The sequence below is a fragment of the Ictalurus furcatus genome, chromosome 17 (genome assembly GCF_023375685.1).
Source record: "Ictalurus furcatus strain D&B chromosome 17, Billie_1.0, whole genome shotgun sequence".
NCBI classification, from domain to species: domain Eukaryota; kingdom Metazoa; phylum Chordata; class Actinopteri; order Siluriformes; family Ictaluridae; genus Ictalurus; species Ictalurus furcatus.
Window position 1 is genome coordinate 7,822,635 of NC_071271.1, and position 22,664 is coordinate 7,845,298.

General features: G+C 44.3%; 1 protein-coding gene across 1 annotated transcript in view; it reads right to left on the reverse strand.

Annotated features, from left to right (window-relative positions):
* LOC128621707 (roundabout homolog 2-like) overlaps positions 1-22,664 on the reverse strand; it is an 82,986-nt gene that overhangs the window by 31,035 nt on the left and 29,287 nt on the right. The window contains exons 3-7 of the mRNA XM_053647663.1: positions 16,322-16,479; positions 15,807-15,927; positions 15,583-15,721; positions 13,248-13,375; positions 6,514-6,638 (exon numbers count right to left, since the gene is read on the reverse strand). Coding sequence (XP_053503638.1) covers positions 6,514-6,638; positions 13,248-13,375; positions 15,583-15,721; positions 15,807-15,927; positions 16,322-16,479 — 671 coding nt within the window. The remainder of the gene's footprint in view (positions 1-6,513; positions 6,639-13,247; positions 13,376-15,582; positions 15,722-15,806; positions 15,928-16,321; positions 16,480-22,664) is intronic.

The following is a 22,664-nucleotide window of genomic DNA, read 5'->3' on the forward strand; positions in this document are numbered from 1 at the left end:
CAGTCCATCGCAGGGCACAATCACATACACACTCACACACCCATTCATACACTACGGACACTTTAGACACGCCAATCAGCCTACCATGCATGTCTTTGGACTGGGGGAGGAAACCGGAGTACCCGGAGGAAACCCCCGCAGCACGGGGAGAACATGCAAACTCCGCACACACATGAACCTGAAGTCAGAGCACTTTATGGAAGAATGGAAGTATAACATAGATGAACAAATAAGATTATGAACAAATCAGAATCAACTTTATTTGCTAAGGTTGCCTAAAAACACACAAGGAATTTGACTCCGGCTTTCCAGTAGCTCTCTCAGTCACACACACACACAACACAACCACAATTTGGAAATGCCAATCAGCCTACAGCACATGCCTTTGGACTGGGGGAGGAAACTGGAAGCACTGGGAGAACATGCAAAATCCATTATTATTATTATAATTATTATAATTATTATTATTATTATTATTATTACTACTACTACTACTACTACTACTATCCATCCATCCATCCATTTTCTTTACAAGTAATCCTACAGGGTTGCGGGGAACCTGGAGCCTATCCCAGGGAGAGGTACACGGTGAAGGGCACAACCACATACACATTCACACACCCATTCATACACTACGGACACTTTGGACTGGGGGAGGAAACTGGAGTACCAGGTAGAAACCTCCGCAGCACGTGGAGAACATGCATCTAGTACTGTTCATGAGTCTGATGACCTTTGGAAAGAAACTGTTCTTGTGTCTGGTAGTTTTGGCACACATCTATTTGTAGCACCTCCCAGAAGATGTTAGGGGTCTGTGATAATTTTAGCTATTCATTTTCTGGATCGAGCAAAGTACAAGTCTATAAGGGTGGGCAGGTCTGTGCTGATGATCTCTGCGGTCTGGATTATCTGGTGTAGTTTGTCTTGCTTGGTGCCTGAGCCAAACCAGCCAGTGATGAAATTGCAAAGGAGAGACTCAATAACAGCACTGTAGAACTGGGTTAGCAGCTCTTGAGGAAGGTTGTACTTAACTGCTATAGGAAGTACATCCTTTGATGTGCTTTTACCATGATGGAGAATATGTCAGTCTTCCACTTCAGGTTCTGCTGGATGATGGTTCCCAGAAACCTAAAGGACTTCAAGGATTGTGTTGTTTAGGATGGTGAAGGGGACTAGAGTCTGGGGATTTTTCCTGCTGTGTTAAGCTCCAGGTTATGACTGCACCAGAGGGTAAGTCGGTCCACCTCCCTATATGCAGTCTCGTCGTTGTCCCGGGTGATTCCGATGCCATCCACAAATTTCAGGAGCATGACAGAGGAGTTGTAAGAGAAGCGGTCTTTTGTGGAGATGGAAGAGCATCAGATAAGAGTGCTAGACATGACTTTAGGCATGACCTCATCTGCTGCTTGCTGTCTGTCAGATCCAGTGACAGGTGGAGGCAGGCACATTCATCATTACAGTATATTAAATACATACTGGGTCACATTTCTTCAAGGTGGATCTCACTAAAATTTAGACCCTGTTTGTGGGGTAATGCTGAATTGTTCTGCTGTACTTGCAAAGTGTGCAGTTTGTTCATTACCCTACAACAATGTTTTTCATTGAGATGGGTTGTAATTACAGCTGGTAAAATTTCAGTTGTGCCCATCCCTCATGTTTCATTGGCACTGTTGTGAATATGTGCATTAGTTTATTTGATTAAAAATAAAGTGTGCTGTTGCACTGGTAGTAATACACTGGTGTGCACTGAAAGTAGCCTTACTTCATTTCTTGGAAGCAAATTCCTCAAACATCTCACTGAAGATATACAGTAATTCATCAGCTTCAGACAACAGAGTTAAATAGCTCAGAGTGTTTCTCTACTCTCAAATCTCTTTTTTTTTCTTAATGCATTTAACATTATCTTCATTTATACACTTAAAATAATTTTACTGGCACTACTGTCAGTTTACTTGTTACATTGTTAAGTTTGAGTTTCAAAACAAATAGACTCACCTGCTTGCAACAAAGCCACAAAACTATGGGGGGGGGGGGGGGGGGGGCTGGAGTCAGCTAGCACTGAAGCAAGCCCATTGTATAATTTTGTATATACATCCTCTGCCTCAAACTAGACTCCACTCTCTCCTCCTTATGTATGAATGGCTTGTTATTGAGACGTATACACACACACACATACATACATACATATGTTATATATATACATATATATATATATATATATATATATATATATATATATATATATATATATATAGCGTGTGTGTGTGTGTGTATAATTTGTTTTTCAGAAAAAGTACCTTTTTTTTGGTGCTCAGCGACAACTGATCCTGAAATGAGTCATGGAACATTTTGTTTAGTTCTGTTTATATTTGCTGGTACCATGTGCCACCAGCAATGATCTCATTATGCTGAGTTTTATGTTTAAGATTTTATGTTTAAGAGTTTAAATATTACTGTATCTTTAACAGAGAGCATGAGGGTGGCTGACCTGAGTGTGCAGAGCTGCATCAGTGAACATGGCCATTAAAAATGAGCACAAGGTGCAGCATGTTACCAGTATTGTAGGAAGTACGCTGTATTTGCTCCTCTTGATGTTTTCACAGAACACAGTTTGCAGTCTGCTTTGCTTTGATTTCTTTGCTCAGTTTGCATTTTGTTTTGCCATCATTAAATCATCAAATACATGTCATCTGTTCATTAGTGCAGAATTATACACTAGGCTTATGTGGTATCAGATGCTGGTATCACAGCATTTTATGAAAGTATGAGTAAATGAGCGTAGTACCTGACTGAAACCAGTATTGCCATCAATGCATCAGTGCTTTGGATTTGGATACACACACACATACTGTACATACACTCATGTGGGGGGGGTGAGTTCTTTGTTTGTATTTATCACGGCATAACTAACAATTGTGTGGTCCTCAGCAACTTCTATAAACAAACAAATAAACTCCGTTGACAACAACAACAACAAAAAAAAACCTACTGATTTCAATATGTAGTCATTTTTTTTCAAAAAGACTAAACCAATATTCAGAAACCAGATGGGAAAAAATAAGTACACCTTATAATTCATTAACATGTAGAACCACCTTTAGCAACAATAAATTAAACTTTGGCCTACTCTTCTTAGCAACATTGCTTCAGTTCATTGATGTTTCAGGGCATAAGATCCCACCACAGCATCTCAATTGGGTTGAGGTCTGAACTATGGCTTGGCCATTCCAACACCTTGATTTTTTTCTTCTTTAGCCATTCAGATGTCGATTTGCTGGTGTGCTTGGGATCATGGTCCTGTTGCATGATCCAATTTCAGTCCAGCTTAAGCTGCTGGACAGATGGACCCCCATTTGTCTCAAGAACATTCTGATATAAAATGGAGTTCATCGCTGTCTCAATGACTGCAAGATTCCCAGGTCTTGTGGTGCAAAACAAGCCCAAATCATCACCCCTCCACCACCATGCTAGACAGTTGGTATGAGGTGTTTGTGTTTGGTTTTCGCCAACTATGGTGTTGTGCATGATGACCAAACATATCCACCTTAGTCTCAACAGTCCAAAGGATATTGTTCCAGAACTTTTGTGGTTCGTTCAGATGCAGTTTTGCAAACCTAAGTCGTGCTGCCATATACTTTTTGGACAGAAGGGCTTTTTCTTAGCCACCCTTCCATACTTTTCAGTTTTTTTCTGATTATGTTGTCATGAACATAAATATTTAATATGCTTACAGAGGCCTGTAGGTCACATGATGTAGCTCTTGAGGTTTTCTTTATACCCCTGAGCATTAAACGGTCTGACCTTGGACTGAATTTGCTCGGACACCTACTCCTAGGAAGATTGGTAACTGTCTTGAAGGCTCTCCAAATTGTTTGGAGATGGCCTTATAACCCTTCCCAGATTGATGAGCATCACCAGTTGCTTCTCTGAGGTCATGACTGATTATGTAAACACATACCTGAGTGTTCCAGAAGCCAAAATGCCAAAAGTTCTACTTTTATAAAAGTGGTCATATCTCTTGATGATTAACTAATCTTATGTCTTTCATTAGTAACATCTGCCTGCTAATTTATTATTCGGGAACTAGGAAAGGTGTACTTAGTTTTCCCACCTGGTTTCTGAACGTTGGTTTCCTTTTTTGGAAAAATCTACATCTTGAAATCTGTCATGTTAATTTTTTCTCCACAGGTTATTTGCTTGATTTTAGAAGCTGTTGAGGACCACATACTCCAAATATACATACTCCACAGAGGCAGTAACCTGAGCTCAAGATCGAACAATACTACCTGCTGCACTGTTGTGCCACCCCCAAATTACATCCATCCATCCATTTTCTATACTGCATATCCTACACAGGGTCACAAGAAGCCTGGAGCCTATCCAGGGGGACTCAGGCACAAGGCAGGGGACACCCGGAATGCCAATCCATCACAGGGCACAATCGCACGCACACTCACACACTATGGACAATTTTAGATATGCCAATTAGCCTACAACGCATGTCTTTGGATAGGGGGAGGAAACTGGAGGAAACCCCCGAAGCACGGGGAGAACATGAAACTCCGTTCCCGCAGAGGCAGGAATCGAACCCCCATCCTGGAGGTGCAAGGCAAATGTGCTAACCACTAAGCCACCGTGCCCCCCTCCTCAAGTTACATGTATATAAAAATTTTTAACATTATTTCAACTTATGCTGCTATTTAATGACAACTTTTACACACACTTACAAATTGCACTACTTTGCCAAGGTCTTTCACGGCAACTGTGTACTGATTTCAGCACGCAGTTTGCATAATGCTAAACTATTAGCCATAAGACTATCTTAATTATTAGCAACTTACATTAAGCCTCCTATCTCCAGCACAAAAATAACAAGGAAATCACAGACATTGAACACATTTTGACTGAGTGGGTATATTTGGGGTAAAAGGATATTTGTAAAACTATTCCTTTAATATCTTTACTAAAAAGGTTTCTACTTTAAAACTTATCACTAACTGCTGTTTGCTTTTTTTTTTTTTTTAAAGCTAATACATTTAGCCAGAGGCCTCTTGGGCCTGTTTCCATATTTGTAAAACCTCAGGCTAGCATACAGAAGTGCAGAGCCAGCTTTTTGTCGGAGCAGGGCACCTAATGACGCTCATGCAGCAATAGGTTTTTAACCTTTCCTTGGCATATGAGTCCTGGGCAATGCTTGAAGAAGTCTGTTTCATTAAAAACAAATGTATACTATAAATAATATAAACATTTCTCCCCCTGTGAAGTCTGCATAGTGAAGTCCTTCAGGGCCTCAGAAGCTAGTATTAATGTATGATATATGAATGAATGAATTCATTTATCGGTTGAGGGTCATGGTGAATCCACAGGGTGCAAGGTGGGAATATATCCTGGATGGGAAGCCAGCCCATCACAGGGCACCATGGGGAGAAGTAACCTGAACTCACGATCGAATCGGACCCTGGAGCTTTGAGGCAGCAAGGCTACCTGCTGCGACACTGTTCCACCCCATCAATATTAATTGCATGCAAAAATCTTGTTCATTTATATGCAGTGATTTGTGGGTGTTGAATAAGAGATAATTGAAATCTCAAAAAAAAAAAAAAATTGTGACTCATAGTTTTTAGAACAATATGACAGATAAATGGGCCAGCAATGATCTATGAAGTGGTCATTAATATTCTGTACTGTTTCACTAAGCAAAAAGTTATTCTACAAAAATGCCTGATATAGATATACCACTGAAAATAGGTGAAATCCCATGGATTCCTGATTCCTACATGATTCATCCAGTATTGCTGTAAACACCTTTTAAACTGGCAATGTGCATTTTACGTTATGTAGAATGTGCGCACACACACACACTCACACACACACAAGCTGACTGTAAAATTACCAAAGCTGACTTCACTGGATACGTGCATGAACAACACCAGGAAGAACACTGCACTACGTCTCCCACGAGGCTTTCTTCTCATTCACTCGGCCTGTAGTCTATTTATAGAATAGTAGCCTGATCCAAACCACCATCAGGCAAGAGAGTGTGCAGAGTGAGTTTGTGTAGGTCTGAAGGAGGAGCACTGGCACCTGATGTTCCTCACAACCACCTCTCCACCTCCTTCACATTTTCTCCACAAAAGCGTCCTTCTCAAGACGCGTTCCCATAACGACACAGATCTACCTCTTTATCTGCTCAGCTGAAATGAGCCGAGGTTTTGATTTACCACTTCAGCATAATCAGCACAACAGACCTAATCAGCACTGGAGAGGGGGAGGGCAGAGGGACTTATTGTGAGGCTCTGGCTTGTTCGAAGTACTTAATGAGTCATGGATGAACACGACGAGGCGCAAAAATGAAAGAAATTAGCAGCAAGAGCTTACAATGATTAGGCGTCTGTAACCCACACATAATAGCTCATCAGCAAATAGCACTTTGTTGTTATTCGGAGTTAGCATGAAGTGGAGCCTGAAAGCAAAACATAGCCATGTCAGCTGGTTCAGTAGTTGCACCTGTACCTGATTCCCTTCTTTCTGCCAGAAAACTGCTGGAGGAGGGTTGCCTTTTGTGCCACAGCGGAAAGTTACAGTCTGTCCTTGGGCTGAGACCTGGTCCTGGGGCTGGAGGACAATCTGTGGGGGGACTGTAAAGGAAAGGAGAGGTCGAAGTTTAGCAAATTCATACCTATCGATTACCAAGTGCCATCTTTATTACTGATGAACTGCAGTGAAAATGAACCAAAATTCCAGACACACTGGGCCAAAAACCAAAAAAAGCTTTTTTCAGCACTTCAACTGAAAGCTTACTGCTCTATCACGAAGAGATCAGGGATGTGAGCTGCAACTACACTATATGGCCAGAGGTTTGTAGACACCTGACCTTCACACCCATATGCGTTCCTTCCCAACCTGCTGTCACAAATTTGGAAGCACATAATTGTATAGTATGCCTTTGTATGCTATAGGATTATAATTTCTCTTCATTGGAACTAAGGGGACCAAACCTGCTCCAGCATGACAATGCACCAGTGCAAACAGTCAGGTCCATGAAGACATGGTTTGCCGATTGTGATGTGGAAGAACACCTTTTGGGTGAATTAGAATGCTGACTGTGTGCCAGGCCTTCTTGTCCAACATCAGAACCTAACCTCACTAATGCTCTTTTGGCTGAATGGGGAAATCCCCACAGCCATGCTCCAAAAGCTAGTGGAACATAAGCATATGAGCATGATGGTCTGGTGTCCACATACATTTGGCCATATAGTCTCTAATATGATGTAATACTAAGTCTGCATAGATATGGTGCTTTGGGGCCTTTGAAAATATAATATGCATCAAAAAGGCTCCATCAGCATGGTTTGGCAAGGTTGCTGTGGAAGATCTTGAGTGGAATGCACTTTTTTGTTGTTGTTGAGTTTTTTCTTCACAGCTCTCACTGTGTTTCTGTCATCACCTGTTGTTTTCCTTGGCCGACCCATTTGGTGTCTGTTGCTCAGTACACCAGTGGTTTCTTTCTTTTTCAGGACATTCCAAATTGTTGTATTGATTGATTTTCCCTCTTTTCTCAGCTTCAAAATGGCTTGCTTTTCTCCCATAGACAGTTTTTTTTATCTTCATCTTGCCTTATCCTTTTTAACAACAAATGCAGTCTTCACAGGTGAAACTGAAGGCTAAAACTCAGAGCTATTTATTGTTTAAACAATCATTCTTACAGGACACACCTGGGCAATAAGAAACAGCTGTCAGTCACATGTTCCAATATTTTTGCTCGCCTACATATTGGGTGGTCTGATACAAAATGTGATATGTTCTATGTTGTTTAACACATCTACATACCAGGAAATAAAAGCTGAAATTCTAAACTCTCTTTCTTTCTTTTGAGCTCAAACCCAAATGTCCAGTCCATACAGCAAAAACAAATGTTTTGGCCTTGCCGTTCCAATAGTTTCAAAGGGGACTGTATGATGTACATTGTAGTAGACATGTTTCTGAAAAATACAGTAGCATTTCTCTTACAGTAGCATATTACTACTTCAGTGAAATCCAACATCCACGACAACAGGGAACATTTGGTCATACATTAGGTTTTGCTTATACTTTGTGTCCTTTGTGAATTTGTGCATCTTTTTAAAAAACTGTGGCTGCAGCTGGCTTTTTTCTTCTGTTCTCTTGTCTTGTCTTATGCATATTGAGAGGGATGCCATGTTTTCAAGTGGTGTATCAAACCAATGGTGGAGAAATCCTCGGGCATTGTACCCCCTCTTTATACTTGGCATGAACAGCGATTATAAATCATTTGTCTAATGTCCCTCATAGAAATTGTGAAATCGTTCCACACAGCTGACATTTTCTCTGTTGATCTGCTGCTGTGCATGAGAGCATTTTTAATCACATTCTAATTTACCATTTTACCATTACCGGTGATAGATTTGACACTTTATTTTAGGTCTAAATTGCTGTTTTCGACCAATTTGCATCCCAAGCCTTTATACCATTAAATCATGCAACTGCAAAAATATAATGAATGACATGAAACTTTTAAAAATACACCCACCAGCCACTTTAATAGGAACCTGTCCTCCTGTCCACTTGCTTATTCATGCAATTTTTCAATCAGCCAATAACTGGACACACGCCTAGTCTTCAACTGTCCAGTTTCGGTGAGGAAGTGCACACTGTAGCGCCGGATTCCCATTCTTGGCTGACAGGAGTGGATCCCAATGTGGTCTTCTGCTGATGTAACCCATGTGCCTCAAGGTTTGGCATGTTGTGAATGGCGAGATGCTTTTCTGCTCACCACAGTAGTAAAGAGTGGCTACTTGTATTAAAGTAGGCTTCCTGTCATTTCCAACAAGCCTGGCCATTCTACGATTCTCTCATCAACAAGGCAATTCTTTTCTCCCTGCAGAACTTATGCTCGCTAGATTTTGTTTCTATTCTGTGTAAACTCTATTGATACTTGTGTGTGAAAATATCACTGTAGGAATGAGCAGGTGTACAGATGTTCCCATCAAAGTGAATGTTTACTGTCTTTTTAATGAGTTCTAATGGCATCTCGCTAATGATTATATTTACTCCTAACTTCTGCGCTCAATGAGTGTTGTGATTTCCATGTTTAAAACATATTTAACCTCCAGTCATACAGGATTAGGGAAATTAATTCATTGGGAATGCAGGTCAGAGAGTCCGTTTCTGGATTAATATGTTATGTCTAGTAGTGTTTACTCATTGGTTAAAATGGGATTTACGAAGAGGGTCTCATTGGTGCCAACAATGTGGGAACAGTACTGTTCAATTTATAATATGATAATTATAATATGCGGAGTTCACAACACTGATATCATCGACATTTGAGTAAAACAGGTTTTCATTATACAGTGGATTTCGAAAGTATCCACACCTCTTTGCACAATTTATTGTGTTATAGATCAAATTTAAGATGGATTAAACTGACTGTTTTGCCCAGTAATCTATATACAATAATCTGAAAAAGCTGAATTTAGAAACTATTCAGTCCATTTATTCAGTAATTTGTAGAAGCATCTTTCACTGCAATTACAGCACTGAGTTTTCATGGGCAAGTCTCTACAAGCTGTACCTGGATTTGGGCAATTTCTTCTATTCTCTCATCAGCAGGATGGTTTTGGCCAGACGTAGTGCTTGGAGCTCTGCCCAAAGACTTCCGTTTTGTCTCATCAGACCAGAGAATGTTTTCCTCATGCACTCAGAGTCTTTTAAGTGCCTGCCATATGCCTTTTACTCAGGAGTAGCTTCTGTCTAGCCACTCAACCATAAAGGCCTGATTGATGGAGTATAGATGTCCTTCCGGCAGGTTTTCCCATCTCTGTGGAGGACTGCTGAATCTCTATTAGATTAGTCACTGGGTTCTTGGTCACCTTTCTGACCAAGACCCTTCTAGGCCAGTTACTGAGCTCACTCACAAAATCAGAAATAGTGCTAAGAAATGTCCATATCACAATGATGGAGCCCACTGTGCTCCTGAGAATTTTCAAAGCTTTAGAAATGGTTTTATACCCTTGCCAAGATTATGTATGAACACTATTTGATCTTGAGGTCTGCAAAGAGTTCCTTGGATATCATAGATTTGTTTTTCGGCATGCATGCATTGTGAATTGTGGGACCTTACAAACACAGGTGTGTGCCATTCTAAATTATGTACTTGGATGTCCACCTGAATTTGGAAGATGGACTCCAAGTCACATTCTAGAGATATCTTAAAATATTCAACGTAAACAGGATGCACCTGAGCTCAAATTTGCCTTAGCCACAGTCTGAATACTTGTCTAAATGAGACATTTCTAAAAACATATTTTTCCCCTGTCCTTATGAATTACCATGTGTGGCCAAAAAAAGTAAATTATTCAACTTTAAATGTAATCTAGAACACATTAAATTGTGAAAAAATATTGAAGGAGTCGGAATGTTTTCTGAATCCACTGTGTATTTGTTTTTGGTTTTCTCCCTAAGAGACTAATTTAATTTTGATTAAGTGCAGCTGAGTGGCCTGACCTTAATTTGTCAGTAGCTAATGTTAAAGTTCATAGTTTGCAGTTTACAGTTACATTTATATAGCATTTTTCTAGACACGAAGTGCTTTACATAGTGTGTGTGTGTGTGGGGGGGGGGTCTCCTCAACCACCACTAGTGTGTAGAATCCACCTGGATGATGCAACGGCAGCCATAGTGCGCCAGAACGCCCACCACACACCAGCTATTAGAGGAGAGTGATGTAGCCAATTCAGAGATGGGGATTATTAGGGGGCCATGATAGGGGCCAATTTCGCCAGGACACCGCTCCTGGGATTTTTAATGACTACAGAGAGCCAGGACCTCGGTTTAACGTCTCATCCCAAAGACGGTGCTGTTCTTACAGCATCGTGTCCCTCTCACTATACTGGGGCATTAGGCCCCACACAGAGCACAGGGTGAGTGCCCCCTGCTGGCCTCACTAATACCACTTCCAGCAGCAACCTTAGTTTTCCCCAGGAGGTCTCCCATCCAGGTACTGATCAGGCTCAACCCTGCTTAGCTTCAATGGGAAACCAGGTAAGAACTGCAGGGAGACATGGCTCTGGCAAAAGTGGCAAAAGTGGCAAAAGTAGCAAAATAAATACATTTTGCTCTAATGATCACATTTATATACGGCAGTTGCTCTGAGTGAGGGAAAACATTTTACACTTTTGATATGAAAGCAACCCTCTATAAAGCAGCATGAAACTGTATTACATCTAAATTATTATTATTACCATAAAGCCAGGCTATGATTTACATTCCTATGAAATTATAGCACAGGAGCTCCTCTCCCCTGCACTCCCATCCAATTTATCCACTACTTACACACAGCGTTGGAACTTGTTTTGGCAAGAAAGCTGTACTAAATGTGAGAGCTGTCAGCAGCAAAAAAGATGACAAAGTAATAGCTGCTTTTTCATGTGTTTGGTTTCCTGATAAAAACAAAGTATAACTTAAATAAATAATGCTTTTCACAAGTTCTCAGGGCTGATCTGTAATCTCACCAATATGCAAGCCGTGAAGAATCCACCTCGCAGCCATTCTATGGATTTATAAGCCACAGAGCTGAGTGCTGTGTGGGCCTTTGTTTTGATAAGCAGTCTTCTATCCTGCTGCTCAAGAAATTTCACAGCAGGCATATAAATACAGCAGGCATGTTGCAGAGGGTGTGAGAAAAAGAAATGGAGAGCGACTCTAGACTGAACTATCGTACTCCCACGCAAATAAGCACTTGCATTGCGAAGGCAACCAGGAAAGCTGAATTCCAAGAGAACAATTGTCTAGTGTGACAAGCGAACGATTACCACAGCAATCCAGAGACAGAACGAGAATAAAATAAGGGGCCGATTACCACAAAAGTCTAGAGAGAAAAATGAGAGAGGGGGAAAAAAAAACAGGGGACCAATTAAGTCAGCCATCCAGAAAGTGTATATCAGATTTAGAGACTGAGATAATGAGGCATACAGAAGAAATCTTCCTCTGAAGGATGAAATATTTAGAGTTTGAACTTAATATCACCTCCATGCCTCATTTCCCATTCTGTGTTCCATGTCCGATAAATTTTGGATGATCGAGACAGTGGGGTTCTTTAGTAGTCACATGACTGAGTCACTACGAAGTCATGGGAGGGTTTTGTCTGGCTTTAAACAGAGTGTCTCACTTGATGAATGGAAAAACAACTGATGTGTGGGTGGCCAAGCCATAATCTGGAGGACATGAAGTCATTCCAGGGCTTACTGAGCAGAGGACACTTTAAAGATGATGACCAAGATGAGGCGTCCATTATGAGGAAAAAAAAAAGGCTCTACTCTTCCAAAAGCATCTGTGTTTCACTCTCTGTCTGGCTGCTGATGGATGTTAATTGAAACGTCCATCTCTATTGCACTGAAATACAGTAAGAACAATGAGACGGCTTGATCTCATTAAGCCTCGTAATTTCTAAAAGCCTTAAATTGTCTTCCAGTCTCTCTTGTGCTCTCTCTCACACGCAAATGCACGTTGGTTTTGCAATCTTTGTGAGATATTTCAAATGACTTGCGTTTGACTGTACTTAAATAACCCTAAACCTACAACTAACCTGAGCTAAAAGTGTTTTAAAATGAAACCAAAACAGCATTTATTTGTTTTACAAGCTGTGTGATTACCTTCAATTGACATAGTTCCTAATGCAGATAATTAATGCTATTCCTTCACTTAAATTTAACCATCAGTGCAAACATTTTGACTCTTAAATGCCCCCAAAAAGTCAAAACTTTCAGATATTCATATCCTCATAAGGATATTTTGTCCCCATCAAGATATAAATACTTGCCCACAAACACACACACACACACACACACACACACACACACACACACACACAAATTCTATTAATACTCTGTTCTCTATCACTTGGCCCGCACTGCTTCCCTAATGGCTGTCAGATGTAGTAATGCATAAGATTTACCACAAGCCGGCATGTAGTGTCTGTGACGGAGAACAAGAGGCTTATAAACACACTCCTTCCATCTGAATTCCCCCAGATAACACTGATGGCATCTGACAGGCCCAAAGAGCTGTAATCAGATCAGCTTAATGGAAATCAAGGAAGAGCATACATACGAACCCATTAACAGAGACATCTGCTTTATATTTTATGAGTGCTGCAGAGTGCCCACATGTGCATCATCATGAATTTGGTGTGTGTCTTAAAAGATGTGTCTTTGTGCCTTTTTATGTACCATGGACCTGCAGCGTCGCCGAGGCCTCCGTTCTCCCCACGCTGTTTTCCGTCACACACGTATAAGTCCCCTCATCCTCCTCTCGCACCTTCACCAGACGGAGAGTGTTGTCACCGCGGATCTCAAATCTACACCCACCCGAAGAAAAGAACAAATCACAGCTTTTGTGGTGTGAGGCATTTCACATACACTCCACTCATCAGTCCTCACCTCTAAAACCTTTGTGTTATGCTGCAACTGTTCAATTTTGGCCTGCATTTCTTTCCATTCACAGCCTTATGGAGTGACTTTAACCACTTTTTGTTTACTATGAATGAGCTCTTTCAACAGGATTACAGAACACTCTAATACATAAGATAGCTTATAAATATAATTTCAGGATGAATTAATTACAGGCAATTATACAGGTACGCTCCTAACGGTTCTCCATCAAAGAATAAATAATTACTTTTAGAATAATTAAAGTGACAAGCCAGATATTTGGCAGTGGCCAACATCTCAAGTGTTTTGATTATTGAAATTTGCTTCCCCATGACAACTAACGCTCACTATCTTTATTAAATTATTATTTATCTTTATTACATGTGTAACATTCAGATATACAGTGAAAAAGTATTTGCCCCATCCTGATTTCTTCTGTTTTTGTGTACATCTCATAAATAGTTTTATATCTTCAAACAAAATACAACATAAAACAAAGGCAACTTGAGTAAACACAATACAGATTTTATTTTTTAAATTTTTTCATTGAAGCAAAAAAAGCTACCCAACAGCTATCACCAATATGAAAAATGAATTGCCCCCTTAAACTTAAAATCTCGTTGTGCCACCTTTAGCAGGAATAACTGCAACCAAACGCTTCCGATAACTGGAGATCAGTCTTTCACTTCTAGGGACTAGGATTTACTCCTATGCTTTGTATCATTTTCTTGCTGCATAGACCGGACATTCTCCTTTAGGATTTTCTGGTAGAGAGCAGAATTCATGTTTCCCTCAATTATTGCAAATTGTCCAGACCCTGAAGCAGCAAAGCATCCCCACACCATCACTCTTCCACCACCATGCTTGATTGTAGGTATGATGTTCTTTTTGTGGAATTCAGTGTTTGGTTTACACCAGATGTAACGGGACCCCTGTCTTCCAAACAGTTCGACTCATCAACCACAGAACATTCTCCCAAAAGATTTGAAGATCATCAAGTTGTGTTCTGACAAAATTCAGACGAGCCTTAAATGTTCTTCTGGGTTAGCAGTGGTTTTCACCTTGCCACTCTTCTATGGATGCAATTTTTGCCCAGTGTCTTTCTGATAGTGGAGTCATGAACAGTGACCTTTATTTATGTAAGAGAGGCCTGTAGTTCCATTGATAATGTCCTTGGGTTTTTTGTGACCTCCTGGATGAGTCGTTGCTGTGCTCTTGGAGGAATTTTGGAAGGTCGGCTACTTCTGGAAAGGTTCACTACTGTGCTGAGTTTTTCCATTTGGAGATAATGGTTCTCATTGTGGTTCTTTGGAGTCCCAGAGCCTTTGAAATAGCTTTGTAACCCTTCCCAAAGTGATGTATTTCAATAACCTCCTTCCTAATCATTTCTGGAATTTCTTTCAACTTTGGCATAGTGTGTTACTGGGTAGGACCTTTTAACCAACTTCATGCTGTTGAAAAAGTTCTATTTAAGTGTTGATGTGATTGAACAGGGTTTGTAGTAATCAGGCCTGGTTGTGTCTAGCCCAGCTGAACCCCATTATGAATGCAGTTTCATAGATTTGGGGAATTTGTAACTATGGGGGCAAATACATTTTCACACAGGCCCAGTTGGTATTGGATAACTTTTTTGCTTCAGTAAACAACATTATCATTTAAAAAATGTATTTTGTGTTTACTCAGGTTGCCTTTGTTCTATCTTAGATTTTGTTTTAATTTCTGAAACCATTTAGTACAAGCTATACACAAAAACAGAAGAAAATACTTTTTCACAGAACTGTACCATTAGCATGCGTCACCTTCTTTAATCAAATAAAATAAATAATTATTTTTAAATAAAATAATTAACTGAAAGCCATGTATTAAGTATAATGTTCCCACAACATATTAAGATGTGGTCTCAAGTTACACAATTTGTGGCCAAGACTTTGGTATCTCATGGCCACGATCTAATAATCTTTCCACGAGACACTTTTTGTTCTGTGCCTTTGAAATATATATTTGTGGCCACACCTTATTTAAAAAAAAAAACCCAATATGTCACCTTAGAGGAATCACATGAGTAATGAGTCCAATCCTTTTCTTGAATACAGGTTTTTAGGGTGCTCTAAGAGACTTATGACTTGTTTCTGACCTGGCTCGAGGCAGCTCTCCCCCTTCACGCCTCCAACGGATGGTGGGAGCTGGATCTCCATGGACCTCGCACAGGAAGTCCACTGTTTCATCTGCCAGCACTATTTGATTCACTGGCCTACGGATGAACACCGGTCTCTCTGCTCACACACACACACACAGACATCCAATCATATTTTGACCCTCACTTTCACGTAACAGAAATACAAGGAGCGAATGCCTCACCGAAAACCACCAGCTCAGCCGGATCGCTGTCCCTCTCTCCCACCATGTTGGAGCCTACGCACACGTACATGCCTGCATCACTCTTCCGGGTGTGTGAGATCATCAGCTTGCCACCGCGCATCTGCGACACCGCAAAGCAATCACACTTCTGCTGCTTGCTGACAGTTACATTTTCACTACCCTCTTAGAATTGACAAAGAGCTCAGGAACATCAATCAGTCCTCTTTCTTCTCAAAGCAATTTGCTTCCTGATTTGGATGCATATCTACATCAGTAATGACAATAACACCTGCCCAAAGCAATCTCATTTTAAGAAGGCACAAGTGGTTGCTAAAGCTGCTGATGCACATACTGTGAGATAATCCTGACTGCACTGGGAGCCAGCTGATGAGGTCATATCAGATCAGAGGTCAAGCTCTAATAAGCACTTTACAATCAGCGCTCTCTTCCTCCAGCATTATTTCTTCCTCCCCTAATTCCCTCAGGCTCTAATCAATAGATTGCTGGAGACTCACAGAGATCCTGCTGTCTTTGTCGCTCACTCGGACGTTGTTCCTCTTCCAGGAGATGCTGGGCTCTGGATGACCGCGTGGTGGGATGCACTCCAGCACGGCAGGTTCACCGGCAGCAACCACCACATCACTCGGGGCCTGGCGGAAATCATCTCTCAGGGCTATTAGAGAGAGAGAGAGAGAGAGAGAGAGAGAGAGAGAGAGACAGGTAGAACATTACACTCTCCTTGATGTCTCTTAATAAAGATAGATCTACAGCATAAAACAGATAGATTAGAAAAAAAATGAGAATATGCACTACCTTTCTTGTGCTATGATAAAGCGATGGCTGTTTTTTCTTTTTGGCTCCCTGTGGCCTCGGGCTACTTGGTCCTTCTGCCCACAGAGCTTAGCAATAATGTGCTCTTTTCATGATTGTACACATGCTTTTCGAACAAACTTTTCCAGACAAAGCAAGAGACACGGCACTGTTTCAGTTCCTGAAAAGGAACAAAGTGAAGCAAAAGAAAGCCTCTTCTAAAGAAATGCTGAAATAAATGCTGACTGAAGTATCACCTGTACTGTTAACAGCATCTAAGAGCATTACAGATAAGATAAGACACGGAAATGCCATGGAAACTATGAATCCCGCGTGAATGAGTGACAGATTAAAAGCATGTCCTGTGCCCTGTGGCTGGAGTCTAAGGGTGCTCACATCAAAGAATAGAAACTCTCTGGAGCTGAAATGCTTCACACACACACACACACACACACACACACACACACACATACACACACATACACACACACACATACACACATACACACACACATACACACACACATACACACACACACAACTGCCTGCCATTAGTCTCCTCCTGATAGAGCTGTCGCAGCACCTTCTTGTGTTCCTGTTCACTCCTGCTCTGGCTCTTCCTGGCTCATGTCCCCCATTATCAGTTTCACCTGTATGTACTATTTGTTCGTCTCCAACATATGAATCATCTCTAGTTAGTGTTCATAATGGTATGTCAGACATTTTAAGGGACATCCAAAATACTAAAACACTTACAGTCGATTGCACCAAAGGTGGTAAAAGTACCGAAATCTAGTGTGTAAAAGTGCAATTACTCATCAGAAGAAATCTCTATAGAAACTGAAGTTCAGAATCAAATTCTTCAATCAAATTCAACTAATATATCTATCTATATATATATATAAATAAAGTCTTAAATTTGCTGAAAGTACATGGATTCATAAAATTCACAGGTGTTTAGATCAACTAGATCGTTGAAGATGTCTGATGTTAAAATCACATTATGACCTTACAAAGGACTGATTATAAAGAAATGTAGTGATTTAATGTTTGCGATATTACTTTTGAAATGTAGTAAGTAAAAGCACTTGCAAGCAGCAACACTAGCAGGATTGCAAAATTAAACTTGTAAACTCGTAAAACTTTTACTTTGTTACTTTCCATGTTTGGGATGCACCAACAAAGATTAGGTTTTAACCCAAGTTTTATTTTTATGAATAAAAATATAAAACCTAAATGTACTGTCGCGACGGACCGACAGCCGGCGCGCATAATAAGAAAGTCGCTCCTTCCCCAACTGCCGCACCGGCACGAAGCGGACAGCCTCGGGCCAAACACACCATCAGCCGGAAGGACCGTCATGGTGGGGCGGGACCGTTGACGCTACACCGGCCGGCGATTGGGGAGTTCGTCGGGAAAATTCCACCACTCAGGCGACGAAGGAGGAGGATAAAAGGACGCGCTTCCGGCCGTACGGGAGAAGAGGAAACGCCGGTGAAGAGACAGACTCCATGCGAGCTCTCCAGCGGCATACAGGCGCGCTAACATTGAGCATGACGGCAAGATTGATTCACTCCGACCGCTAATCTCTCTCTCTCTCTCTCTCTCTCCTTCTCTCCCCGAAGGTGCGAGCGCGGACGAGACCGCCAGGTGGTGAGATCGCACGCACCAGTGGATGACGGCACGGGAGACCCACGCCCTCGTCTCGGGAACCCCGACACGCCCTCGAGAAGGTCACACGACAGCCACACCCCCACGAAACCCCATGCACTCACACACCCTCGCCCCCTCACGACGGACAGCTCACACCAAGATAAATAAAAACACCCATTGTGACTGCAATCTGTCTCTTGTGGGTCTGTACTCTGCCCTTCCCCCGAGCTAACTCCCTACACTGGTGGAGGATGCGGGCATAGAGTACAGACTCGCCTACAAACAAGCACAAAAAAGGAGGGAGAAAAAAAAAAAAGGAAAAAAAACCCCATGGATCCCACACTGCAACACCTGCTGGAGACTAGCATCCAGCAGCAAGCCGTGACGCAACAGCTCGCCGAGAGCCTTCAGGTCACAACCCAGGCGCTGATTGGCCTGAGGACTGAGACCCCCGCAGCCTCCGTGCCCCTCCCCGACCCGGCCCGTGAGATCCGCCGCCTGCTTCCTGCCCTCGGCCCCGAAGAAGATCTTGAGGCGTACTTCGAGGCCTTTGAGGGTATTGCCCGCCGGGAGGGATGAGATCGTGACGACTGGCCTCGCGCCCTCGGCCCAGTGCTCACGGGAGAGGCACGGACGGCCTACTATGCCCTTGAGCCAGAGGAAGCTGCCGACTACACGGCAATGAAGGAGGGAGTCCTGGCATGGTGTGGGCGAACCCCCTACCAGGCGGCGACAGAGTTCCATCGCTGGGCTTATCGACCGGGGGCCCGACCACGCGGCCAGCTGAACACCCTCATCCGGATAACCAAAAGGTGGCTCCGGCCGGATCGGCATACCGCCGCGGAGGTGGCGGAAAAAGTGACTGTCGACCGTTTTCTGAGGGCATTACCCCGGACAGAACGCCAGGCCGTGGGGGCGCACGCACCGACTACGCCCCAGGAGCTCCTAACGGCCCTGGAGTGAACCATGGCCACCCTGGAGCTCGGCCAAGATGAGCAGCAGCCCCTCGACCGGCCCCTTGGGGCCCCTGGCCCCCGGGCCGACCGCCAGTCCCGCCCCCGCACCTGGAGGACTCGCCAGAGTCCCCCTTCTGCTCAGTCATCGAATATGTGCAGGAGATGCAAGCGAGAATCGACCGGGTAGCTCCAATAGTCTGGGAGCACATGCGCAGGAGGAGCAGAGAAAGGTATACAACCGCCCAGCGCAACCCCGAGAATTCCAGCCGGGGGACCGGGTCCTCCTGTTAGTGCCCAGCAGTGCCTGTAAGTTCCTGGCCCGGTGGCAAGGCCCATATACAGTCCGCGAACGCCGGGGCCCGGTCAACTACCGCCTGCAACGACCCGATAAGCGCGCGGAGGAGAAGCTCTACCACGTGAACCCGCTGAAGAAGTGGGTAGAACCGGCCCCAGTAGTGTCGGCATACGCGGCTCGGGACTCGGACCATGGCAAGCGTACCTTGGTCGGTTTAGGGGAGGACCTCACCCCCGCCCAGAGACAGGAGCTCACTGAGCTGATAGACCAGTTCTCGGATGTGTTTTCGGCCTCCCCGGGGATGACCCAGCTGGTCCAGCACGAGATCAAAACTCCTCCCGGCGTAGTGGTGAGACAAAGGCCCTACCGTGTCCCAGAGGCCCGACGCAAAGCCATTGAGGAGGAAATTAGTCGGATGCTACGGGACCACATCATAGAGTAGTCCAGCAGCCCCTGGTCCAGCCCCATCGTCGTCGTGCCGAAGCCGGACGGGAGCATGCGGCTGTGCAACGACTTCCGGAGGCTGAACCAGGTGTCGGAGTTCGACAGCTACCACCTCCCCAGAGTGGATGACCTCGTCGAGAGGCTGGGGAGGGCCCGGTTCATATCTACCTTGGACCTGACCAAGGGCTACTGGCAAGTTGCGCTAGCACCGGAGGCCAGACCCAAGACGGCCTTTAGCACGGCCACCGGCCACTGGCAGTGCCGGGTTCTCCCCTTTGGGCTACACGGGGCACCCGCTACGTTCCAGCGGTTGATGGACATCCTCCTGCGGCCCCACCGCATGTTTGCAGCTGCCTACCTGGACGACGTAGTCATCCACTCCTCCACATGGGCCGACCACCTGTTCCATCTCAGGGAGGTCCTGAAGGCGCTCCAGGAGGCCGGCCTGATGGCCAACCCCAAGAAGTGCCACCTAGGGCTGACCGAGGCCCAGTACCTGGGATACCGCATTGGCTGGGGAATGCTGAAACCACAGACGAAGAAAATCGAGGCCGTAAGGGACTACCCTCGACCAACATCAAAGAAACAGGTACGTGCCTTCTTGGGGTTGGCGGGGTACTACCGGAGGTTCGTGCCTAACTTCTCTGCTGTAGCTTCCCCCCTCTCAGATCTCACCAAGAAGGGCCAGCCAGACCGGGTCAGGTGGTCAGCCGACGCAGAGAGGGCCTTCCAAGCCCTGAAAGGGGCCCTCACCAGCGCACTGGTACTGCGCAATCCGGATTTCGACCTCCCATTCACCGTGCACACTGATGAGTCCGAGACCGGGCTTGGCGCCGTCCTCTCGCAAACCTTCGATGGGGAAGAACACCCGGTCCTCTATATCAGCCGGAAGTTGTCCCCTGCTGAGAAGAAATACGCAGCCGTCGAGTGAGAGGCCCTGGCAATAAAGTGGGCCATCGAGGAGCTGCGGTACTACCTGGCTGGCCGGCACTTCGTCCTCGTAACGGACCACGCCCCCCTGCAGTGGATGGCCAAAGCCAAAGACACAAACGCCCGGGTAACACGCTGGTTTCTCGCCTTACAAGATTTCTCGTTCCAGGTTAAGCACTGGGCGGGGGCCCAACATGGTAACGCAGATGGGCTCTCGCGAAGAGACGCACTCTGGGCCCACCACCGAGCGGCAGTAGGCTCGGAGCTGAGGGGGGGTACTGTCGCGACGGACCGACAGCCGGCGCGCATAATAAGAAAGTCGCTCCTTCCCCAACTGCCGCACCGGCACGAAGCGGACAGCCTCGGGCCAAACACACCATCAGCCGGAAGGACCGTCACGGTGGGGCGGGACCGTTGACGCTACACCGGCCGGCGATTGGGGAATTCGTCGGGAAAATTCCACCACTCAGGCGACGAAGGAGGAGGATAAAAGGGCGCGCTTCCGGCCGTACGGGAGAAGAGGAAACGCCGGCGAAGAGACAGACTCCGTGCGAGCTCTTCAGCGACATACAGGTGCGCTAACATTGAGCACGACGGCAAGATTGATTCACTCCGACCGCTAATCTCTCTCTCTCTCTCTCTCCTTCTCTCCCCAAAGGTGCGAGCGCGGACGAGACCGCCGGGTGGTGAGATCGCACGCGCCGGTGGATGACGGCACGGGAGACCCACGCCCTCGTCTCGGGAACCCCGACACGCCCTCGAGAAGGTCACACGACAGCCACACCCCCACGAAACCCCACGCACTCACACACCCTCGCCCCCTCACGACGGACAGCTCACACCAAGATAAATAAAAACACCCATTGTGACTGCAATCTGTCTCTTGTGGGTCTGTGCTCTGCCCTTCCCCCGAGCTAACTCCCTACAGTACATAATTTTTTAAATATATAAATCCAATTGCACCAAACTTTGAGCCTTTCTGAAAAAATAAGGTTGCATTTAATCCTTAATCCTTAGACACATATCTCTTACTTGAGGAAGAGATGGCACCAGGCTGCACTATGGGAAGAAGGCAAAAATTGTTCAGGAAAGGTTTGAGGAACATGACAAAGAATTCACGGTGTTGACTTGGCCTCCAAATTTCCCCAGATCTCAATCCAATTGTGGAATGTGCTGGACAAACGAGTCCGATCCATAGAGGCTCCACCTCGCAACTTACAGGACTTAATGGATCTGCTACTAACATCTTGGTGCCAGATACCATAGCACACCTTCACAGTCCTTGTGGATTTCATGGCTCGACGGTTCAGAGCTGTTTTGGTAGCACAAGGGGGACCTACACAATATTAGGCAGGTGGTTTTAATGTTATGGCTTACAAACAAGTAAGCCAAAGCGAATGAAGCTAGCGGTGCATTTAGTGACATGTAAACTGGACTGTTATCACTGTTATTCTAGTGTACAGTAATGGTTTTATGGATAAATACATTGATACGAACCTTGTTTCTCCAAATAAATCTAAAAGTCTGTCCGTGTGAAAACCGCTACCTCCACCTGAGATGAATACAACAGTCCGTGCTGAGTTGATTTGACCCAAGGAGTTGGTCTGGTGCGTCAGGGTGAGGGAGGGGTGCATTGATTCAACTATCAGTGAAAATGACCCAGCCACTAATCCAGCAGTTGGGTTACATAAAACTACCCAAAAACTACCCAAGACTGAGAAAATAACCCAACGAATTGACCCAAAAGGCTCAACCCAGCGTAGCGTTTGG